At 34.4% G+C, this 25,370-nt stretch overlaps 1 protein-coding gene across 1 annotated transcript; it reads left to right on the top strand.

The window, feature by feature from the left end:
• On the top strand, nt 1–25,370 carry LOC309829028 (calcium-activated chloride channel regulator 1-like; the record flags this gene model as incomplete). Its single annotated transcript, XM_082664729.1, is given in 20 exon segments — nt 1–159; nt 1,697–1,837; nt 2,036–2,175; nt 3,010–3,114; nt 5,104–5,191; nt 5,195–5,284; nt 9,023–9,250; nt 10,070–10,218; nt 10,437–10,509; nt 13,298–13,475; nt 14,908–15,008; nt 15,365–15,553; nt 15,557–15,568; nt 15,572–15,589; nt 15,719–15,834; nt 15,836–15,987; nt 16,550–16,720; nt 17,586–17,822; nt 25,017–25,176; nt 25,178–25,370. Coding segments are annotated over 20 exon segments (2,700 nt in total).

The raw sequence follows: 25,370 nt of genomic DNA, 5'->3' as shown, positions 1-25,370 counted from the left end.
ATGGTGCTCACTCTGAATGTTATTCTGTTCCTAACTTTGCATCTCTTGCCTGGAATGAAAAGCTCAATGGTAAATTTGATTAACAATGGATATGATGGCACTGTCATTGCAATTAACCCCAGTGTGCCAGAAGATGAAAAACTCATTCAAAACATAAAGGTAAGTGAAAAATTGATTATCCATTTATATTTATTTTATTGAGTATTTTCAACTCATGTTACCTAGGCACATACACACATTCACACAGTTATAACTTTCCAAAATTGCTTAGACAGTATTCGTCATTTACATAACATGTATCTAAACTATCAAGATTAATACCTGCTTAGTTTAAATATTATATAGTATATATTAATAGCATTAGTCATTCTCCAAATGAATTATTAAAAGGCCAAACTACTAATATTTGTTCAACTCATTAAGCTAAAAGAAAGACCTTCGAGCTACTGGAGAATTATTTTCAAATTTTATCTTTATGAAGTTACTTTTATAATGTTTCAATAACTAACCTCCATTTAAGCCCTAGAGGTTCATTATCATACATTTTTTTCAGTTGTTCATATTGTTCAACTCTAAAAATTTTGAAATTCTTAGGTATCTGATCTTAAAGAAAATATTACTTATTTTTGAAGTTGACTTACTTCCTAATTTTATCTGGGTTAGTCATTATAATAAAATATTCTATATATAGCCCTCTAATATATACTGTTTTCTTTGATCCTCTCAATATCCCTATGAGGTGGTCAAGAATAGAGATTATTAATTACCCTTGTATAAATTGAGAGAAGTGATTTGTACAGTCATACGATAAGTAGCAAAACTGGAATTTGAAGCCAATGACCTACATATTTTTAGAAAATCACTGCTTGGTAAAACTTTGCCTTTTATGAACACATTCTTTATGAGAAGATAACTCAAAATAAATCTAGCAAAATGTTTTTTTCAATTAACAACAGTATAAAATCTACCAAACTTTAAACTCCCAACCCCATTTTAAGCACCTCTGTTCAATGCAATAAGCAACTTGCCAACAGACTGCCAGTCTTAATCACCTTTATATCTCACCTAGCACCCTCACTCCCTGCTCCAACCCATAATGCTGAATGCAGGTCTGGATAAGTGAAAAATAAAGAATTGATTTCTAAGTATATAAAAATGAGAGTTTACAGGCATCTGTTGCCTTGAATGAAAAGCTCAGTGGTAAATTTGATTTACCAGACTAGAAAAATATAGTAAAATGTAACCTATTTTTCAGTAAGTCTTTGCCAAAATATTTGGGGAGAGGGGCTTAAATTAACTTTTTTTTTTTTTAAAGATGATGTTGGGGGTAGGAGTTTATTTATTTATTTATTTATTTATTTTTGCATGTTGCATCTTCATTTCTGTGCGAGGGCTTTCTCTAGTTGTGGCAAGCAGGGGCCACTCTTCATCGCAGTGCACGGGCCTCTCACTGTCACGGCCTCTCTTGTTGCGGAGCACAGGCTCCAGACGCGCAGGCTCAGTAGTTGTGGCTCACGGGCCTAGTTGCTCCGTGGCATGTGGGATCCTCCCAGACCAGGGCTCGAACCCGTGGCCCCTGCATTAGCAGGCAGATTCTCAGCCACTGCACCACCAGGGAAGCCCCTAGCTTCTTCTTGTTTGTACATTTTCATTTCATTGTGAAATTGTTACTACAAGGTATTTTTAATTTTTTCAGGAAATGGTAACTGAAGCTTCTACTTACCTGTTTCATGCCACCAAACGAAGAGTTTATTTCAGGAATGTAAGCATTTTAATTCCAATGACCTGGAAGTCAAAATCTGAGTACTTAATGCCTAAACAAGAAGCACATGACCAGGTAGGGTATTTTATCTAGCTCCTAAACTGTTTCTTTCTCCCTGTGATTTAAAAAAATTAATACTCAACTTTTTTTAGTAATTACTGATGACTACTTTAGTATTTAAATTAGTAATATTATGGGTCTTAATTTAGATGAAAAATTCCTTGTTTCTATTGCTCTTGGGATCTGTTTTGGCTTGTCTGTTCTGCTTTTTAGGCAGATGTCATAGTTGCCAATTCTTACCTAAAATATGGAGATGATCCCCATACACTTCAACATGGAAAATGTGGAGAAAAAGGACAATATATACATTTTACTCCAAACTTCTTGTTGACTAATAATTTGCCTATCTATGGGTCCTGAGATAGGGATATCTATTTTATACTTCTATTTTTATTTCCACTGGAAACAAATATAACATTGTGATTAATGGTATTTTAAAAAAATTTTTAAAGGAAAAAATAGTTGTTAATACCTTTGGAAATTTACTAGTTATGTTCAACCTAATTATATTTCTTTTTGTGTGTGTTTAATAATAAAATTAACCATTTATTGATACTAACCCATTTTAACTTCTTTGGCCTTATGAAAGTTGTCAATTTCTAGATTTCCTTGACTCAGGTTGAGGATATGGGGAAGGGAGACTTAAAATATAAGGAAAATAGTTAAATACAGGTTTCCCCCAAAAGAAGCATTTCCAAAAGAAGCTATCCAAAGAATAGCATCCAAAAGAAGCATTTCTATCCAAAAGAAGCATTTCTATGAAACCTTTCATAAGTCAAGATTGTATACAGCAAAGAAGCAATTACCTTAGGACACATCGTGTTAACAGATGAACAAAATATGTCGAGATAAAGCACAGATGCTCACAGACACAGTTCAAATCTATGGGGTTTGAGGGTGAGATGCTGAGTGCGATTCCCAGGGAAGGAGCTTGGTGGTGCCATTTTTCCTGCTCTGGGTGTGTGCTGTTTGTAAAACAGCTGGCTGCGAAACAAATGCTGATTGCTATTTTTACTTTTCGCTTTTTTTTATAAAAGCAAAAGTCCTCTTCGAACTTCTTTCTGTTAGCAAAAACAGGTACTCAGGTCTTTCGTAAAAGTGAAGTGGTGTAACGTGAACTTTCAAAAAGCCGGGATACATGTATTGTAAACATAAATTTATAAGTGGCAATATTCTCTCATATGCAGAGTATTTGTCCATGAGTGGGCCCATCTCCGATGGGGAATATTTGATGAGTATAATGTGGACCAGACATTCTATATTTCCAGAAGAAACACTATTGAAGCAACAAGGTATCATTCTATTGAACAAATCTGTTTTCAAAACCTTTCACTTATGACTTTTTAATTTTCTGTACTAGGCAAACAAAGGCTACCTCAGTGATTGAATGCTCAGAGTTAACTGCAATATCCAACCTGCCCCACTATATATCTGTCCAACAATTTCTGGTATTACACCTTGGAATCAAGATCAATCAAAATTTGGGAAAATTTTCAGTATTCATGGGAGTTGTACTAAAAATATGTTATTGTCAGAGGAAAGAGAAAGAAAAACGTTGTACCCTAAAACTTAAGATACCTGAGAGTTAGAGTTCAAGTTCCTACCCAATCTTTTATTCCGTTTGATTCATAACCTTTTAAGGTGAATCTGTTTCATTGAAATCAATTAAACTGTTAGAGCCTCATATTAAATATATTTATTTTTCATTTAATCTTGAGCTTAAGAAGTACTTTTCATAAGGATAAGTGAGAAAATTGATTTTTTAAGAAGTATAATTCTGGGTAGATTTAGACAGGTCCTATTTATGAATAGATGAGATATTTAAATTAAAAATGTCAAGCAGGTGGAGTAGTTAATGAGTATTAAAGAACAACAGAAATCAGTGTAATAGAAAATAAGTCTTTAGGATAAAAAACATATTAGAGAAAAGAGGTGTGGTACAAAAATGCCTTTGTGTTGTTTGCTTTATCTCTCTTAAGCTGCCTAGAATCTTTCCCACAGAGGAGGCTTTCAACCCAGGACACTCATTACTGTCACCTCCTCCCACGCAACTCCTCCCAGCACCGACTCCCTTATTCAAACAATGCTTGTTCATCCTTCAAGACTCAGTTTAAATGCTTCTTCCCTAAGTGTCTTTCCTCTCCCTCCATTTGGGGTTAGACATCCTTGACACTGTTCCCAAAGCAATGTGCGTGGGCTTCTCTCACACTGGGCAGTAATTGTCTGTGTTTTAAGATCCTTGAGGGCTGATTTTTTTTTTTTTAATCCCTTAGCCTTGGACATGGTACAAAGTAAAAGCTAAACAAAGAATGTATCAAACAACCAATTTTTAATAAATTAATGAAAAATAAATGAGTTTCCTTATCAGTCATAAAAAGAGATATATTAGTAAAAACAAGTATCTAAAATAACATTTATTGAGCTCCTACTGTGTGCCAGGCACTTTGTTGGAGGCAGTGTAAGTTTAGTTTTCAGGCTTTTACTCTAGAGTTAACCCTCTTGGAAAACATGACTAACCATCTCCTTTAATCCTTGCAATACAAATAAATTTATTTAAATAGATTAATGTTTTGAAGTTTAATATTAACACAGAATGGGAGTAAATCCTGCAGATAAACAAGAACTCTTTTTATCTTTTACCCATACCCCACCCCACCTCATTCTCTGCCAGGGCCTTGACAATTATAAAGACCAAAAGGTTTGAATGCACAAGCATTTCCATGCAGGGTTTATTTTCATTTCTTCTTTCAGTCTAGCTCAGTGATTTTCAAATGTAAATTGTAAAATGCTGTAAACACAAAAACCACACATGGTTTTGTATGTATGGTATACATGCATATATGTATACATCTATATAGCAATATGTATACGTGTGTATATATATATGTATATGTGTACCATACATAAGAAATTTAAGAGGGTTTTAAACATAATGTTGACTCTCCCCTCCCTGCTGGGAAGCAACTCCTCTGTATCTCTTAACTCAATTTTCACAACACCCTTGTGAATTAGGAATTATCATCTTAAACTCAAGGTCACAAGGATAATAGATATATTAATCATATTAATGAGCAGTAAACATTAAGAAATATGAATTAACATCATTGTTCTTGTTGAAATCATGGTAAATAGGGGGAAGACACTGCCTACTTTTGTCAAAATGGAATGTTGGTACATGGTCTAGAGCAATTATCACTGAGGGAATGATTTTAGGATGTTAGTCTTTATTCATAATTTCTCTGGCCTTCATGTACAAATATAATCTAATTCTTTCATCACAGATGTTCAACTCATATTACTGGTATAAACGTGGTTTTCAAGAAATGCCAGGGAGGCAGCTGCATAACAAGGCCATGCAGACGTGACTCATAGACAAGGCTGTATGAAGCAAAATGTATATTCATCCCAGAAAAATCCCAGACTGCAAGGGAGTCCATTATGTTTATGCAAAGTCTCCATTCTGTAAGTACCTTCTTTTCCTAGTCTCACAAAGGAACCCTTTAGGAAAAATTAATTAGGGAAGCTGGATTTTCTACTATGAAATTATATATACCAATAGAAATAAGGGAAATTACTAAGACAGTTAATTAATAGCCATTTTATCCAGTCCTGTGTGTCCAGTCTTGTCAGGGTGTATCTGGAAATTATTCCACCCTTTCTTACTAGCCTGCTTTCTTTTTTCTTCAGAGGTAGAACTGTACCCTTCTCATTGGCATCACAGAATTTCTTATTACATCCCTTCCCTCATTTGACTTCTGTAGACTTGTGTCTAGAACTACAACCTTACTTTTAATTCTTTCTTCTAAGTGTTATTCATATTACTATTCCAAAGTAATTCATTCTGGGAAAATGAATTTGGGAAATTCAGCTTGGGAAAGTACTGACAGTCTCTACTTTCCATTATCTTCACACTAAAGCACACTAAGTTTTGCAAAGTGATATTGTGAAAACATAAACGGCTCTGTCTCTACAGAACAACAAAAGAGGAGAGGTTCACAATCACCAATCTGACCAATTAAAAAATAACAACACAATAATTCAAGTTCCAAAGCTAATGTTTGACCTGAAATATTTGGTTGAATGTATAAACCTCAGTAGTAAGAACAGGTGACTTGGAGTCAGACAGATCTGATGTCAAAACCCAGTCTGTAATTTTCGAGCTGTGTCACTCTGAGCAAACTGCTAAATCTGAGATTTAATTCTCTAGTCTTTTAAACAGGAATTATAAAACTCACTTTACAGTGTTATTGCTGTTAGTTTTATAAGAGCTAATATAAATAAAGTACGATTACAGTGCTTAGCACAAGGTAAGTATAACATAAACTTAAAATTTTTTTAATTTATAAAATATTTGGATAATAGGGAATTGTCTCTTTCCCTGGATAAATCCAGCCTTAATTAATGCAAACATATTATAGCTACCTAATGAAAGTTTTGAAACATGTAAAAAAGACTTTAAAATATGAAACATATGAAAGTTATCAAAAACAACAAATCAAAATAAAGTATACTATCTCTAGATAGTAAACTAACATTTGAAAGAAGCAAATTTTCATATACCAAATTACTAGCAACATAGACTTCTATGGGTAGAGGTTTGGAAAGGCCTATTATTTCCAATAAGATTTAAAATTGTTTTGGAGTCTAGGGCATTAATGATGAAGGACCTGAGTAAAAATATAGACTCGATATTTTTTTCTAAAACTCCTAAATGAATCCAGTGAGATATTTAAGTAGAAATTGTTTTCCAGCCTAATAAAACTCCCTCCTGGGAATATCTGAAACATGAATCTAGAAGTTTCACTTTAACCTGCTGAATCTGGATCCACAAAGGCAGCCAAAGTTCAGCATCCAAATAGATATCAGATCATGTGACGCAAGAGGATAATTGGAATATATACTGTCTGTACCAAACTATAAATTCCAAAAGCATTTGACTATGAGGAGATAACTCATGCTGCCTACCTGAAAAATAAATGAAAATGAAAGAAAATCATGTAACTGAAATATGGAGGGCAACTAATTATATAAGATATGGCTCAGAGATAAATACTGTACTTTAACCATATATCTTGTGCATAATAACACAACCTTCTAATTATCGTAACATAGACTAAATATATTGCATAGCATCTGTACCCAGGGCATAAGCTCAGACTCAAGAGAAATATGATCTGAAATAATGAATATTCAAGTCCATGATTTTCTTTCTTTAAAATTCATGATTCCCACTTCATGTCCATGTTAGGAACTGAAAAAATATAGAAATAATTAAAAATAACTGTTCTTGAAGAACTCAATTTAGTGAGAGAAGTAGAGATAAAAGAAAAATAAATATGAATACAAAGTAGGAAGAAGTAGAAACTAAGTGCCATGAGAGTACAGCAAATGTCTCCAATTGAAAGTCAGAAAATTGTGTCTAATGAGATGAGTTTTGAGCTGGGATTTGGAAATAAAATTAGTATGAACTTGCTAAAGCAGGAAGGGGAAGGGTATTCTAGGCAAAGAAACAGGTTTACAGAAACAAAGACGGAGAAATACAGGGATGAGAGGGAAGGGATAATGGGATAATATGTATACATATAGCTGATTCACTTTGTTATACCGCAGAAACTAACACAACATTGTAAAGCAATTATACTCCACTAAAAATGTAAAAAGAAAGAAAGAAAGAAAAAAGATTTTAAAAAATAAGAAAAATACAGGATGCCACACATGACTGTACAAGTTGAGCACTGCCCAAATTACTTGCATCATGGTCACTAAAGATTTTCATATTCATTAGAACAATTTTCAGGTAGACAGCAATAAAAGAACTTGAGAAAAGGGCACCTTTTTCTAATTTGCACAAATTTCCTTTTCCATTTGTATTAGCGAGAGCCTTGTGAAAGTTTCTGGCATACTCTAAGGACAGGAGAAAGTTCAATGTTCTATAAGCAAAGCATACATGGTGAGGAAGAAGCAAGAAATGAAATTGAAACACAAAATTGGAACCTACAAAACTAAGGTGTTTGTATTTTATTTTATCAACTTCAGTCTAGTGATGTAACCAGCTTATCCTTTCAGGATGATAATTCTACTGACTGTGAAAAACAAAAGGAAGTGAGATAGTGGAGGCAGGGAGACCAGTTGGAGGGCCATGGCAATAGGCAGATAAGAGACCTGAAGGCCCTGAATAAAGGCAGTGACAGTAGCAAGAGGAGCCACATTTGGTAGGCATTTCATATCATCAAGTTAATTATAAATCACTGCTTTGACTGAAAACTATATTTTTCTCCCATCCAATATAACCCCTTCTGAAAAATGTAGATCAGAAACTTAACAGAAAGAAAACAAACTCTTAAAACTTGAATAAAAGGTATTCAGGTTTAATAATTTAGTTCTAAATCTGAGCTTACAGCAGGAGATTTATATGAGGAGGGCATTTAAAAAAACAAAATGATATTTATAAAGCTGAGGCTTTACTGCAAGACGAATTCTTTCCTGAATGCTACTAGTTTATGCTAGTGTTTTTCCAAGTTACTAGGTTTCAAAACTTGGAGGATTTTCATAGATTCTATAGTAATGAAGTATCATTTGGCAGAATTACTGGATACAACTCACCATTTGCAACTCAAAGAGAAGCAATCACATTTCCTCATTTTCTTCCCACATTTTCATTACTTTTTCGGGAGTATTATTTTATTTGTCTAAGTTCACCAGAGCCAATTACATTTGAGATTGTTAGAATATCTGTTCTCAAGTTTTTCAATAAACTATAAAGAGATAGAAAATGCTTAGGCAATTAAAGAAGGCCATTTTCTTTACTCCACTTTTAGGGGGAAGCTAGAAATTACTGCAAATCCTGTCCCTTTTTCCATTAAATTTATTTCAAGGCTTGAGTCCCCCAAGAGTCTAGAAGGGAAAGTAAGAAGTTAGCTTAAGCAGTTGCATCAGCCGCCATCATCCCCCAGTGCTATGATCTACCTATACCTAAAAGAATTACCAAATAAATTTCCAGTGCATATTGATGGTTTTAATTTGCTTTTTCTCCATTCAAGTATGCAAAATGGATGTGAGAATGTTAGATTATGAAATAATTTTTAACTGTCAGGAGATAAAATCTGTGGAGGATGTACAAGGCAGCCAACTGTATATTTGGAAAGGAAGGTAATGCCTCATCAGTTACCGTACTACTGTCTTTCAACTGATTTTTCCCAGGTGACTGAATTTTGTACAGAAAAAAGACACGATACAGAAGCTCCAAACCTACAAAACAAAATGTGCAATGGCAGAACCACGTGGGATGCAATCATGGACTCTGATGACTTTCAGAATATATCTCCTATGAGAGAAATGAATCCACCGACTCATCCTACATTTTCGTTACTCAAGTCCAAACAGCGGGTAGTCTGTTCGTTACTTGACAAATCTGAAAGCATGAATTCAGTAACACGTTTATTTGTTAGCTCTCCTAAATTAGGTATTTAAGCTAATAGAAATATAATTTAATCTTAGGTTTAGTTCTACTAAGCTAACTAAAAAATATTTTTATTATTCTAATAAATTTTAGTACAGTGATTTTACATGGACAAGCACTAGAAGATAATATACTAAAATAAAAATAATTATTATATTAAGGTTATTGGATTACGGATGATGTTTATTCTTTAACTTTTAGTTCTAACAAACTAGAAATAACATAACTGAACAAAAAGAAAAGACGAAAATCATCCATAATTCTACGGAGCATATGTCATTCCTATCTTTTTTCTGTTCATGTATTTTGTTTTTCCTCCTCAGAAATGTGATTATATCTTATATAATGTTTTATAATATGATTTTTTTTACTTACTATAACTTAAACACTCCCCAAGGAAAAAAAACGATTCCATGACACAAGTTTTAATGGTCATATGGTATGCACATATTATAATTTAGTCAAATAACCCCCATTATTGGACATTTTGGTGACTTTCAACTTGTTATCAAAAATTATGTTGCAACAAACATTTTTGTGTGCATTTTAAAATTATTTTCTTACTGTTAAAGAAGAAGGTATAAAATTTTAAGGCTTTTCCAAGTATAATATGACTGATTTTTAAAGTTTTTCTTTAATATTATTTCTTTTTAATATAATGAAGAAGTTAAACTCTAAAATACAGTAATCAATTATTATTATGATCTCTGGCCCATGAACTTTGTCTTTCACCCATCTGTCAAGATTGGAGGAAACTCAAGAATTGTTCAGACATCTTTTTCTTACAGGAAGACTGTCTCTTTCGAATGGATCAAGCAGCAGAACTACACTTGATTCAAATTATCAAAAAGGGATCCTTGGTTGGGATGGTTACATTTGACAGTGTTGCTGAAATCCGAAATCATCTAACAAAAATAACTGATGATGGGCTTCCCTGGTGGCGCAGTGGTTGAGAGTCCGCCTGCCGATGCAGGCGACACGGGTTCGTGTCCCGGTGTGGGAAGATCCCACATGCCGCGGAGCAGCTGGGCCCGTGAGCCATGGCCGCTGAGCCTGTGCGTCCAGAGCCTGTGCTCCGCAACGGGAGAGGCCACAACAGTGAGAGGCCCGCATAACAAAAAAAAAAACAAAACAAACAAACAAAAAAACTGATGATGATGTTTACCGAAATCTGCCTCAAGCTGATGGTGGAACTTCAGTTTGCAGGGGACTCAAAGCAGGATTCCAGGTAAGATAAGAATGCTTTTCTAAATATCACTTGCCATTTATCATTGCTTTTAATTTTGTCCAGCTCTCTTGGAACAAGGGTCATGAGCTTAGAGGTCCCTCACTTAAATAATTTTTAAAGACCTTCTGTTGTCTATTGTTCATAGCTGGATCCTCTTTGAGAGTGGTTATTTCACCCACATGCTCCTGAGGAACTGAGTTGCGCTGAGGAGTGGTTAAAGGGAAGAAAAATCCTGTGTGCACATAATCATCATTACTTAGTTAGGAGCTCCTCATTTCTTTATCACTCCCATAGTCTGAATTTCTATGAGGAGAAAATAATGCTGTTAAGGGGACTGTGGAAGAGGGAGATTACTAATATTTTTATATTACGGATAAAGAAAACCCCAGTTCATCAAGTTAAATTGACATTTAAAAATCACAAAGATAGAGGTAGTTCCTCAAGTATAGTACCAAACTCAAGACAGATGCATAGAAGTTTAATGAAATAAAAATTGTGAACTATATTAAAACACCTTCAGTATTCATCTGAATTTCTTCCAACCTAAGACAGCCTCTATTTAAGCCTATTTATATTCTTTTTCAGTGAAAGGAAAACCGTTCCCTTTCACTGACCCTCTCATTGCCTCAGCTACAAAGTGGAGACTGTTAGTCTTATTTTGGCCACTAGTTAATATCGTCTCTTAGCTTTCCTCATGATATCTGTTTCCTGTAAATCATATTGCTTTAAGAAAACACACAAGTTCTAGATTCAGACAAACCTGGAATTCTGGTTCTATTATGCCCTAGCTAAATGACTGTGGGTGAGTTACTCAACTAAGAAAGTCTCAGTTTCCTCAATTAATGAAATGTGGAAAATAACAGAACCTATCTCATTTAATAGGAACTATGTCAGACAAATAAGGGCTCCCCTAATATTCATAGCAGCATCATTTACAATAGCCATGATACGGAAGCAATCCAAGTGTTCATCAAGAGATGAATGAATAAAGAAGATGTAGGGTGTATGTATATATATATATAATACATATATACAATGCAATATTACTCAGCCATAAGAAAGAATGGAATTCTTCCATTTGCAACAATGTGGATGGACGTAGAGGGTATGATGCTTAGGAAAATAAGTCAGACAGAGAAAGACAAAAACTCTGTTATCAATTATATGTAGAATCTAGAAAATAACACAAACGGATGTATAGAACAAAACAGAAACAGAATCACAGATATAGAGAACAATCTAGTGGTTACCAGTGGGGAGAGGAAAGGGAAAGGTGCAAGATTAGGGTATGGTATTAAGAGATAAAACTACTACATATAAAATAAGTAAGCAACAAGGATATATTGTATAGCACTGGGAAATATAGCCATTATTTTGTAATAACTTTAAATAGAGTATAATTCATAAAAAGAGTGAATTACTATGTTGTACACCTGAAACCTTGTAAACTTTGTAAATTCATAAAAAGAGTAAATTACTATGTTGTACACCTGAAACTTTGTAAACTTTTAACATTGTAAATCAACTATAATTCAATAAAAAAGATAAACAAGTGCTCAAGAAAGGATTGCTATTATAAAAATCATAATTCTCATATATGTCTATTCACTTCTAAAATATGACAGTACTATATCTTGGGAATATGTTATAATGTTTGTGCATGTTGGTTCATACATGTTTTTCTTAATATGTTTTGATATATATCTATGACATTTTGACCACAGAGTCTATTACTGAAGAGATTATATCAAATTACATTCAGACATATAAAAAACCTCTGTTACTCATGTAAAGAAACCATATCAACATATAAGCTTTTACTTACAGAATCATAATAATATCTGAAATTTATTGAGCATATACTGCATCAGTGCCTACGTTAAATGCTTTACATTCATGATCTTACTTTATCATTACCATTAATGTTTTAGTCAGGCACTATTTTTATGCCCATTTTGCACATAAAGAAACTGAGGTTCAGAGTAATTAAATATCTTTCTCAAGATCATAGAGTCAGTAATTGGTAAATCTGTTCTTTCTTACTCCAAAGTTCAAAAAGGTAATCATTACAGTGAGCTATTTATAGAACTCTATTATAAATATATATTCATATATATGAATGATAGAGAAACTAAACACTAGCTATTCTATCTAGCAAATGGCGGAGCTAGAATTTACTCTCAATTTGTTTGAGTAAATTGTCTTAGCCACTACTTTTGGTAAAAATCAGGAAAATACCCCCCAAATTATAATACTTGATAAATTCAGGAACTTCCTTCTTCATGACAGGTCAATGTTTTTTCCAGGAAATCCTGAGATTCTTCAATTAGCAACTAAAATGCGTTAAAAGGCACGTCACATCATTTAACTTTGAACACCTGCCTTCAGTCACGGCCTTACAAATGTTGTCTAGTGTGCAAACTTCCAAACTGCCTGGGTCATTTGCCTCTACCCCAAGTATCTCCTGGGATAATAAAAATAGCTAACATTCATTGAGTACTTACTATGGGTTAGACATTGTTCTCAGTGTTTTATTCTTTCTCTCTTGGGTAGCTTAAGTATATGTGAAAGCACTGTTAACATTCTGCCTTTGGAAACCTACAAGACCATTCTACATTACACTCATTTCCAAACCAACAAAACCTGGAATGACAATACAAAGTTTCCTTTTGCCTATTCTGATGCATAGGCCTAAAAACTTCTCCAAGACTAAAGAACAGATTTATTCTTAGCTTAATTTATTTAGATATTATATTCTATAATTAATAATCTGGTTTTTTACTATCAGGCAGTTATCCACAGTAACCAAAGCACTTCTGGTTCTGAAATCATATTACTAACTGATAGGGAAGATAATGAAATAAACTTATGCTCTGAGGAGGTAAAACAAAGTGGTGCGATCATCCACACCATTGCTCTGGGACCTTCTGCTGCCAAAGAACTGGAGACACTGTCAGATATGACAGGTAAACCTTTGGAATAGAGTTTGAATAGAAAACACTTTTTCAGTTTCTCTCATTCCAGGGGCTCTTTCCCCTTAAACTACAAACTGCTCAAAATTTTCCTATTCTAAAAAATTAATCTTTGTCCTTTCCTTGTCCTTGTCCTTCAAATTAATATATTTCCTCTCCCCACCCCCACTTCTCTCCATTTCTACCTATATTAACTTTTTCTAATATTAGTCAACATTTTCTGTCTTCATTCATTTCTCACCACTTTCTACCAATACCACCAAAATGAAACTTCTTTCTCCATGGTTACTAATGACATTCAACTGCAGTTCCAAAATTCTGGCTCAGCATCTGTCCTGCTCAGTCTTAAAGTAGAGATTCAGATAGCCCTATTTCACTGAGGAAGAAATGTAAACCTAGAGAATAGAAATGATTTGCCCAAGGCTAGAGTTAGAGACCTGATTACTGAGTCTTGCTCTCTGAAATCCATTCTTTTCCAGCTCCTGACACCTAAGTTATCTCCCTCTTCATTAACTCCTGTATCACTTATTTTCTGCACTTAATCAATTTTTACTTTATTCTAAACTGTCACTCTCTAATTGTTTTGGTATATCTTAGATAAAATTAGAAAATAAGCAGCTAGTTTAAGAATTGTCTTTAATTTTCATAATGTTATTTGGTGATTAGATCAGCTTTACTAATGTGGAAAGCACTTAAATCTAATGATTGATATAAAAATAATATTTGGCTAGTTTTTTTCTTTGTTCTAACATATTTTGAGCAAGGTTTAGTTATTGTAGGATTACATCTAGGATACTGATATATTAAAAGTTCCTAAGGTCTGGGAAATTCATCTTCTGTAAGTTTAAAAAAGAAAAATTTTAATGTATTTTATAGTATATTGATAAGAGTATAATAGCAAACATGATTTTCCCATTTAAAATTAGTATTATATGGAATATTACTCAGCCATAAAAAAGAACAAAATAATGCCATTTGCAGCAACAAGGATGGACCTAGAGGTTGTCATACTGAGTGAAGCAAGTCAGACACAGAAAGACAAATATCATATGATATTGCTTATAAGTGGAATCTAAAAAAATGGTACAAATAAACTTATTTACAAAACAGAAAGAGTCACAGATGTAGAAAACAAACTTATGGTTACCAGGGGCAAAAGCAGTGGGAGGGATAAATTGGGAGACTGGGATTCACATATACACACTACTATATATAAAATAGATAACTAATAAGGACCTACTGTATAGCACAGGGGACTCTACTCAACAGGGAAGAGAATCTAAAAAAGATTGGACATATGTATATGTATAACTGATTCACTTTGCTGTATACCTGAAACTAACACAACATTGTGAATCAACTATACTCCAATAAAAATTTAAAAAATAAAATTAGTATTATAAAGGTAAATAAAATTCCATTTTAGGAGGACATCATTTTTATGCCAATAAAGACATAAATGGCCTTACTAATGCTTTCAGTAGAATTTCATCTAGAAGTGGCAGCATCACTCAGCAGGCTATTCAGGTCAGTATGTTTAAAAATATTCTTTGCCTTTTTACACTTGTAATAACTTTTTGTTATCCTAAATAGTAACTTCTTTCTCTAATAAATAACTATTCTGCCTGAAAACATTTCAGGTGTAACATCCTTATTGAATTTGCTTTTTGTGATACTTATAGTCACTTTTTCTTTTGATTTTTCTATTTTTTATCAGTATAAATGCTTTTTATTTGCAAAATTCTTCAAAATAATTCTTAGTTATTTTAATTGAAATCTTAAAAGTATATTTAGAATTACTCTGAACTGACTAAACTTTGAAATGTTACTAACTGTAATAACAAATCAGTTTCACATGTTTGTTGTTTTTATTTATGTAACAGTTGGAAAGCAAAGCCTTGACAATTACAGGAAGGAAATGGATAAATGGTACAGTGCCTATGGACAGTACAATTGGAAATGCCACCTTCTTTGTTGTCACATGGACAATACAAAAGCCAGAAATTCTTCTCCAAGGTCCACAAGGAAAGAAATATAAAACCTCAGATTTCAAAGAAGATAAGCTAAATATTTGATCTGCTTGTCTTTGAATACCAGGTATTGCAGAAGTAAGAATATTTTTTAAATTTTCTCCATGCTTTATCAACCAATTTTGAGGAAAAAATGAAGATAACATCATATACAGGAGTAGGAAGATATTACAAAAGCTCTCAAATAGGTATTTTTAAAATTTTCAGACAGGTACTTGGACTTACAGCCTTCTAAATAATCATGCCAGCCCTCAAATGCAAACGGTGACAGTGACTACTCGAGCAAGAAGTCCTACTACACTCCCAGTAATTGAAACAGGTCACAAGTCAAACTACAGCCCATGACCCTAACCCACTGATTGTTTATGCACAAGTCAGTCAAGGGTTTTTGCCTGTACTGGGAATCAATGTAACAGCCATTATAGAAACTGAAGATGGACATCAAGTAACATTAGAGCTATGGGACAACGGTGCAGGTAATAAGAATCTGCGTCAACTTCCACTGAACTTAAAATCCTACTATAATCACATGACTTAGAAGTCAATATTTCCTATATATGCTAATGAAACATATTTTAAGTGAATTTAATTTTAATGTTTTTAAAACTTTTTAACTTTTCAATTAGTTATCTTGTCTAGGCATAAACATGAGCACATTTATCTTCTTTAAATTTTATGAACAATTTTGCCTTTCCCATGTAACAAGAGTACAGTTTTTCTCTATTTTCATTAGTGTCGGTGTTTTGCATATGCTTTCTGTGGTTTAGTTATATTTTCCTTATTTTGTTAGGAGTCTCTTATGAAATAATAATAGCTAATATTAATTGAATGCTTACCATGAATTAGACTTTTCCAAAGTCAAAGTTTGGCAAGTGGCCAAGCCAGGCTTTGAACCCAAGTAGTTTGATTCTAGGGCTCATGTGCTTAAAAAATTGTGCTATACTATTGCCCAAAATAGCTTCCATCACTAGTGCTCATGAAGTTGATATTGTCATTTTTTCTTTGTTGTTATGTCTAATATTACATTTCAATATCAAGGTACTGATACTGTCAAGAATGATGGCATCTACTCAAGATATTTTACAGATTATCATGGAAGCGGTAGATACAGTTTAAAAGGACATGCCCAGGAAAGAAACAACATGGCTAGGCTAAGTTTAAGACAACAACAGAACAAAGCTCTGTACATACCAGGCTATGTTGAAAATGGTAAGTGGCATTAAAATAGAAATGTGTCATTTATTTAGGTAAATTATATGTGGCAAGCATTTAAATTATAATGTACTATGGAAAACCTAGTTATATAATCACCTTTATGTTTCAAAACCATATTTATGTTAACAGACCTAGCATAGGACTATGCTTCCAATATGTTTTGTTTACATCTCCTTCGGTTCATTTACATTGAAAAAAGAAATTACTCAGCACGTCCTAGGTGGCAAGCATTTTGCTAGATGCTGGAACTACAGAGATAAATAAGTTGCCATCCTTGTCCTTGAAGAATTTACAGTCAAGAAGTAAAGATGGATAGGTTAAAAGATAGTACTAACATTGCACGTCTCCTCATCAATTTTATTTATTTTTTAAAAATATTTATTTGGCTGCATTGGGTTGTAGTTGCAGGATCTTCATTTGCAGCATGTGGGATCTTTTGCTGTGGCACGTGGGCTCTTGGTTGCGGCACAGGCTCTTCGTTTTGGGGCACGAGCTCCTCTCTAGTTAGACCCTGTGGGCTCAGTAGCAGCAGTGAGCGGGCTCTCTAGTTGTGGCACACGGGCTCTTGAGTGCGTAGACTTAGTCGCCCCACAGCATGTGGAATATTAGTTCCCAAACCAGGGATCGCACCCATGTCCCCTACTTTGGAGAAGGATTCTTACCCACTGGACCACCAGGGAAGTCCCTCCTCATCAATCTTTAAATGACACCAATAAAACAAGCTTTTTTTTCACTAAAAGCTGTTACTTTTTCAATGGCTGCTATCAATCAATATTAACCCTCTACAGCTGCAAATGAGATTATGAAATAAAGAATAGGTATCACAATATGAAAAGTTACAAAATTGCTGTTTTGGTAGGTAAAATTATACGGAACTGGCCCAGACCTGGAGTCAAAGGTGACGTGGCAAAAGCTGAAATGGACTTTAACAGACTAACCTCTAGAGTGTCGTTTACTGTATCAGGAGCTCCTCCTCCTGGTAATCACCCTCACATGTTCCCACCCGCTAAAATTACAGACCTTGAGGCTAAGTTTAAAGAAGATCATATTCAACTTTCATGGACAGCCCCTAGCAATGTCCTAGATAAAGGAAACAGTAAGTTTCATATTACATTTAAAAATATCATATACTAAAAGAAATCCCACTGGTTTTCATTTGCTAAAAATTTTCTAATGTCTTATTTATATATAATATGTATAGATTGTCTACTATGGGCCACCTATTTTCATATGTGAAAACTTAAGCTGCAAGAAATAATGAACTGGACCAAAGTACTTCACATTAAATAAATTATAAGTCTAACTCACTCTCGTCAGATTCTGTTGTGCCAAACTGCCTCTCACAGTATGAACCATCTTAGAAATTACTTGGAGAAGACTGACTTAAGAGCTTTCTGTTGCATCCCTTTCTCCCTAACAGGGAAAACTTTTTCTAAGTATTTCTGTACTTGCACAATTTCATTCATTGATTGACCTTTTGTTGAATTTTCAAATACTATTAGGTTCTTTTTTTTTTTTTTTTTTTTAAGATTTGTGCACTCAGAGGGAAAACAGCAGAAGCAAGAAAAACCACAATACTGCCACCTGTGGAACAAAAACCACATTCATAGAAAGTCAGACAAGATGAAAAGGCAGAGGGCTATGTACCAGATGAAGGAACAAGATAAAACCCCAGAAAAATAACCAAATGAAGAGGACACAGGCAACCTTCCAGAAAAAGAATTCAGAATAATGATAGTGAAGATGATCCAGGACCTCGGAAAAGAATGGAGGCAAAGATCGAGAAGATGCAAGAAATGTTTAACAAAGACCTAGAAGAATTAAACAAACAAACAGAGATGAACAATACAATAACTGAAATGAAAACTACACTAGAAAGAACCAATAGCAGAATAACTGAGGCAGAAGAACAGATAAGTGACCTGGAAGACAGAAGGGTGGAATTCACTGCTGTGGAACACAATAAAGAAAAACGAATGAAAAGAAATGAAGACAGCCTAAGAGACCTCTAGGACAATATGAAACGCAACAACATTCGCATTATAGGGGTCCCAGAAGGAGAAGAGACAGAGAAAGGACCCGGAAAATATTTGAAGAGATTATAGTCAAAAACTTCCCTAACATGGGAAACGAAATAGCCACCCAAGTCCAGGAAGCGCAGAGAGTCCCAGGCAGGGTAAACCCAAGGAGAAACACACTGAGACACATAGTACTCAAATTGGCAAAACTTAAAGACAAAGAAAAATTATTGAAAGCAGCAAGGGAAAAATGACAAATAACATACAAGGGAACTCCCATAAGGTCAATGGCTGATTTCTCAGCAGAAACTCTACAATCCAGAAGGGAGTGGCATGATATACTTAAAGTGATGAAAGGGAAAAACCTACAACCAAGACTACTCTACCCGGCAAGGATCTCATTCAGATTCGATGGAGAAATAAAAAGCTTTACAAACAAGCAAAAGCTAAGAGAATTCAGCACCACCAAACCAGCTCTAGAACAAATGCAAAAGGAACTTCTCTACGTGGGAAACACAAGAGAAGAAAAGGACCTACAAAAACAAACCCAAAACAATAAAGAAAATGGTAATAGGAACATACATATCGATAATTACCTTAAACGTGAATGGATTAAATGCTCCACTCAAAGGACACAGGCTTGCCGAATGGATACAAAAACAAGACCCATATATATGCTGTCTACAAGAGACCCCACTTTAGACCTAGGGACACATACAGACTGAAAGTGAGGGGATGGAAAAAGATATTCCATGTAAGGGAAATCAAAAGAAAGCTGGACTAGCAATACTCACATCAGATAAAATAGACTTTAAGATAAAGAATGTTACAAGAGACAAGGAAGGACACTACATAAGATCAAGGTATCAATACAAGAAGAAGATATAACAATTATAAATATATATGCACCCAACATAGAAGCACCTCAATACATAAGGCAACTGCTAACAGGTCTAAAAGAGAAAATCGACAGTAACACAAAAATAGTGGGGGACTTTAACACCTCACTTACACCAATGGACAGATCATCCAAAGTGAAAATAAATATAAAAAGTTTTGTATAAAAAATAAACAAAATTAAATTTAAAATTTTTAAAAATTATATAACTTGCACTTAGTTGAGTGCACAAATCTTTTTTTTTATATATAGCAGGCTCTTATTAGTCATCAATTTTATACACATCAGGGTATACATGTCAATCCCAATCACCCAATTCATCACACCACCACCACCACCACCCCGCTGCTTTCCCCCCTTGGTGTCCATACGTTTGTGCTCTACATCTGTGTCTGTATTTCTGCCCTGCAAACTGGTTCATCTGCACCATTTTTCTAGATTCCACATATATGCGTTAATATACGATATTTGTTTTTCTCTTTCTGACTTACTTCACTCTGTATGACAGTCTCTAGATCCATCCACATCTCTACAAATGACCCAATTGTGTTCCCTTTTATGGCTGAGTAACATTCCATTGTATATATGTACCACATCCTCTTTATCCATTCGTCTGTCGATGGGCATTTAGGTTGCTTCCATGACCAGGCTATTGTAAATAGTGCTGCAATGAACATTGGGATGCATGTGTCTTTTTGAATTATAGTTTTCTCTGGGTTTACGCCCAGTAGTGAGATTGCTGGGTCATATGGTAATTCTATTTTTAGTTTTTTAAGGAACCTCCATACTGTGCTCCATAGTGGCTGTATCAATTTACATTCCCACCAACAGTGCAAGAGGGGAGGGTTCCCTTTTCTCCACACCCTCTCCAGCATTTGTTGTTTGTAGATTTTCTGATGATGCCCATTCTAACTGGTGTGAGGTGATACCTCATTGTAGTTTTGATTTGCATTTCTCTAATAATTAGTGATGTTGAGCAGCTTTTCATGTGCTTGTTGGCCATCTGTATGTCTTCTTTGGAGAAATGTCTATTTAGGTCTTCTGCCCATTTTTGGATTGGGTTGTTTGTTTTTTTAATATTGAGCTGCATGAGCTGTTTATATATTTTGGAGATTAATCCTTTGTCCGTGGATTCGTTTGCAAATATTTTCTCCTATTCTGAGGGCTGTCTTTTTGTCTTGATTGTAGTTTGCTTTGCAAAAGCTTTGAAGTTTCATTAGGTCCCATTTGTTTCTTTTTGTTTTTATTTCCATTACTCTAGGACGTGGATCAAAAAAGATCTTGCTGTGATTTATGTCAAAGAGTGTTCTTCCTATGTTTTCCTCTAAGGCTATTAGGTTCTTAAGAAACAATGCTTACCCTCAACAGTTAGTTGAGTGCAGAAGATACTTCCTGCAAATAAACAGATAATTTTACAGAATATGATGAGATATGCCATTGGATGGCCACTTCTGCTTGAGGGTTAAGATCACAAGGTATATCTTAAAAGGCTTTTCAGGGAAGACTATCCCTGACCTAAGGCTTGAAGAATGAGAGAAGTTAGCCAAGTTAAATGAAGATTTCCCAGAGAGAGAGAGGATCTCATGCAGAGATTTGGCTGTGGAGTTTGAATTAGAGTTCAAGGCCAAAATATCTCATTCATTCCAAGTTCCTTAGAATAAATTGCCATCATTCCAGTAAGCTTAAATCACTTTCAGCTTTGCTTTAAATTTAACTAAATTAAATTAGTATTTATTGAATGCGTACCATATTCCAGTATTGTGCTAGACTAGTAGATTCTTTTGGTTTTTTTTTTAAATTCATTTTTGGCTACATTGGGTCTTCGTTGCTGCATGCGAGTTTCTCTAGTTGCGGCGAGTGGGGGCTACTCGTCATTGTGGTGAGCGGACTTCTCATTGCAGTGGCTTCTCTTGTTGTGGAGCACAGGCTCTAGGTACGCGGGCTTCAGTTGTTGCAGCACGTGGGTTCAGTAGTTGTGGCTCGGGGCTCTAGAGAGCAGGCTTAGTTGTGGCTCACAGGCTTAGTTGCTCCACGGCATGTGGGATTTTCCTGGACCCGGGCTTGAACCCATGTCCCCTGCATTGGCAGGTGGATTCTTAACTACTGTACCACCAGGGACGCCCTAAACTAGTAGATTCTTATGGGGTAAAGCCAATCTTGCTATTTTCCCTTTAAGGTGGTAAAATGAAAGCAATATGCATATCAATAGACACATATCTCAGAGGTTGTCAGTGCTGAAAAGCCACTTTCAATGTTATTTCTCCTGGGTTATAATAAACCCCTTACTATATGCTCTGAAAAGAAATGATGCTTTTAATCTTTCATTTCCCATGTAGCTATATTTCTTTTTATCATTATTACACAACGAAAAAAAATCATTCTAAAGCCAAAGGAAACATAAAATACCCATGAAGTGCTCTTTGTACTTCAATATTGAGATTCTTATCATGACAGCTCTGAAATACATTATGACCCTTAAAAATACGGTGAAATTAAAAAGAAACTTCCACTGAAAAAGCCATAAATGAAATTATCTGACCAAATGTTTAATTCTGAATTGAATTCAGTTAAGACCAAGCCTTCAGTTCATGATTGGCTTCATAATAAATGTCCCTTATGCTGATTACAGGAACTAAAAGAAGGAAGAAAGTATTTCATACGTACATTGGGAGAGAAAAAAAAAAACAAAAAAAACTTCACTGTGTTTAACCTCAAATGCCTCAAATAGGTGGGATCTGATCGTCCTCTTTCCTTGTGACAAATAGGAAGATACTGTAGTTGCTATCAAATTTTACCCCTAGGCATTGCAAAAGGAGGTAGTAGAAGTATCTCAAAAAATAAATATCTATATATTTTTGAATAAAAACCTTAAATTTTCTGGGACCCAATTCCCATACCTGTCAAATATGCAAATCAGACTAGATGACCTAAAATTACTAAAACAAGTAGATGTAATTCTAATATTTTATGATCCTCTAATTTTGTCATTTTGGGCATCAAGTGAATACCTCTATTGTTGTTCAACAAGTAATATTTTTATTAAGGTATAATTGACCTACAACACTATGTTAGTTCCAGGTGCATAACATAGTGATTTGATATATCTATACAATACAAAATGATCACCACTTTAAGTCTAGTTACCATCTGTCACCATACTAAATTACTATAGTATTACTGACTATATTCCCCATGCTGTACATTTCATCCCCATGACTAATCTATTTTTTTAAAGTTTGTACCTCTTAATCTCCCTCACCTATTTAACTCATTCCCCCCACTCCCCTCCCCTTTGGCAAATACTTATTTGTTCTCCATATCTATGAGTCTATTTCTGTTTTGTTATGTTTGTTTTTTAGATTCCACATATAAGTGAAATCATGTGGTATTTGTCCTTTTCTGTCTGACATAATTCACTTAGCATAATACCCTCTAGGTCCATCCATGTTGTCACAAAAGGCAAGACTTCATTATTTTTTATGGCAGAGTAATATTCCATTGTGTATATATACCACATCTTCTTTAACCATTCATCTATCAATGGACACTTAGGTTGTTCCATATCTTGGCTATTGAAAATAATGCTTCAATGAACACAGAAGTGCATATATCATTTTGAATTAGAGTTTTTGTTTTCTTCAGAAAAATACCCAGAAGTAGAATTGCTGGATTGTATGGTAGTTCTATTTTTAATTCTTTTAGTAACCTCCATACCATTTTCCATAGTGGCTGCACCAACCAACATTCCCACCAACAGTGCAAGAGGATTCCCTTTTCTCCACATTCTCACCAACACTTGTTATTTGTTGTCTTTTTGATAAAATACATTCTGACAGGTGCAAGGTAGTTTTGATTTGCATTTCCCTGATGATTGGTGATGTTGAGCATCTTTTCATGTGTCTGTTGGGGCCTAGAAGTAATTAAGGAGGTCAAATACATGCCCAACACAGTATCAGATACTCTAGTTCATACAAAAAGAGTACTCTAGTTCATACAAAAACATACTTTTGCTCTCAAAAATAATATGTTCAAATTGAAAAGATAAACTGAACCTCTATAAAACTGGAAAACTCCTTTCCATGCAATAAGAATTCATGGAAGAGAGTCATAAGGGGATGAAATACATGACCAGGACTTCATGAAGAAACTGGACCTCCTGTTGGACCTTCAAGAATGAGTACAATTTGCATAGATAGGGAGAGGGAGGCACATTCCAGGGAGTCATGACAGGGAAAAAAGGAACTAAATAATATGATCAAAGTCAAGAAAGCAAAATTTCACAATGAAATATTTGAATTAAAGTAAGTGATGGATGGATAGATAGATAGATCGACGTAAATGGAATGCAGAGAGGATGTAAAGAGTAGGGGAATAGATCAGATCAATAAGGCCTATTTATTTAAAGACTAGAATTTTAAGGCACAGGGCCTGAATTTAAAAAAAAAAAAACACTAAATTGAAGTTATTCACCACATGCTTAAAACATCTTCAACACTTCATGAAAAAAATAAAGTCTTCACTTCAAAAAAGACATCTGATGTTTTATTGTTCATGGCATTTCATAATGTGAGAATATATTTCTATATCGATGGCCCTTGTAGATTTCTAAAACCATTTTGAAATGAAACATTTGTCAGCATCTTTCTTTCCTTTCTTGATAAAGTAACAGTAAAAACAGCTAATATTTCAAACATTTATTAACTCCCATTGTGCTAAATATTTTTCATGCATTATCACATATAATGCTCATCACTAGCATTCCGTAAATATTTGTTGAATGAACTGAATGACCGATTCTCTATTTTACAGATAAGAAAACTAAAGGTAAGAAGGGGTAAATAAATTTTTCTTTGTTACAGCCAGAAAATAGTAGAACTAAGGTGCTAATCAAAGTCTGCCTAGCTCCTAAACATGTTTATTTGGTACACATTCCAGCCTCTCTGCCTCCCTTTGCTCTTTATCCTTATCCCTGGCTCCCACTCTACTTATCTGCTCTCTTCCTCACCCGTCCCATTACTCTCTCTCAGCTTAATGAGAAATAATACAGGCATAGAGTACTGAGTATCTTTACTATACTCAAACATTACTGTGTTCCTTGTTCTAAATTAAAAGTGGACTCAGTTCTTCATATTTCTATTTCTAAAAAGAAATCTAGATTCCATTTTTAGTACTATACAATTTTGAATTAATTCTTTGTGATTAGATAACTAGATAAAAAACTGTTCCCATATTTTTTCTTAAAATAAAGAATATGGAATAACCAGACAAAAAACCCAGTGTGCATTTCTGATAGGCCCCTAAATGCAAGGCAATGTGGTAGCAATAAGGCATCCTAGTGATTCTAACGTACATGAAATATCTGTTTGTTTTCCAGCCAATAGGTACATTATAAGAATAAGTAAGAGTTTCCTGGATCTCCGAGAAGATTTTGACAATGCTGCTTTAGTGAATACTTCAAGTCTAATACCTAAGGAGGCCAGCTCAATAGAAAATTTTGAATTTAAGTCAGAACCTTTTAAAATAGAAAATGTTAACCTATATTGCAGTCCAAGTCATCAATGAAGCCAATAACACCTCAGAGGTTTCTAATGTTGCACAAATAGCCAAGCTTATTCCTCTGTCAGAAGACAGTGTCCCTGCTCTGGGTACCAAAATTTCTGCAATCAGCTTGGCAATTTTTGTATTAGTTTGTACATTATTTTGTATTATGATTTTATCTGTATTTTAA

The sequence above is a fragment of the Grampus griseus genome (genome assembly GCF_964374135.1).
Source record: "Grampus griseus genome assembly, chromosome: 1".
Taxonomy (NCBI): Eukaryota; Metazoa; Chordata; class Mammalia; order Artiodactyla; family Delphinidae; genus Grampus; species Grampus griseus.
This window is presented reverse-complemented; position numbering and strand designations above follow the sequence as displayed.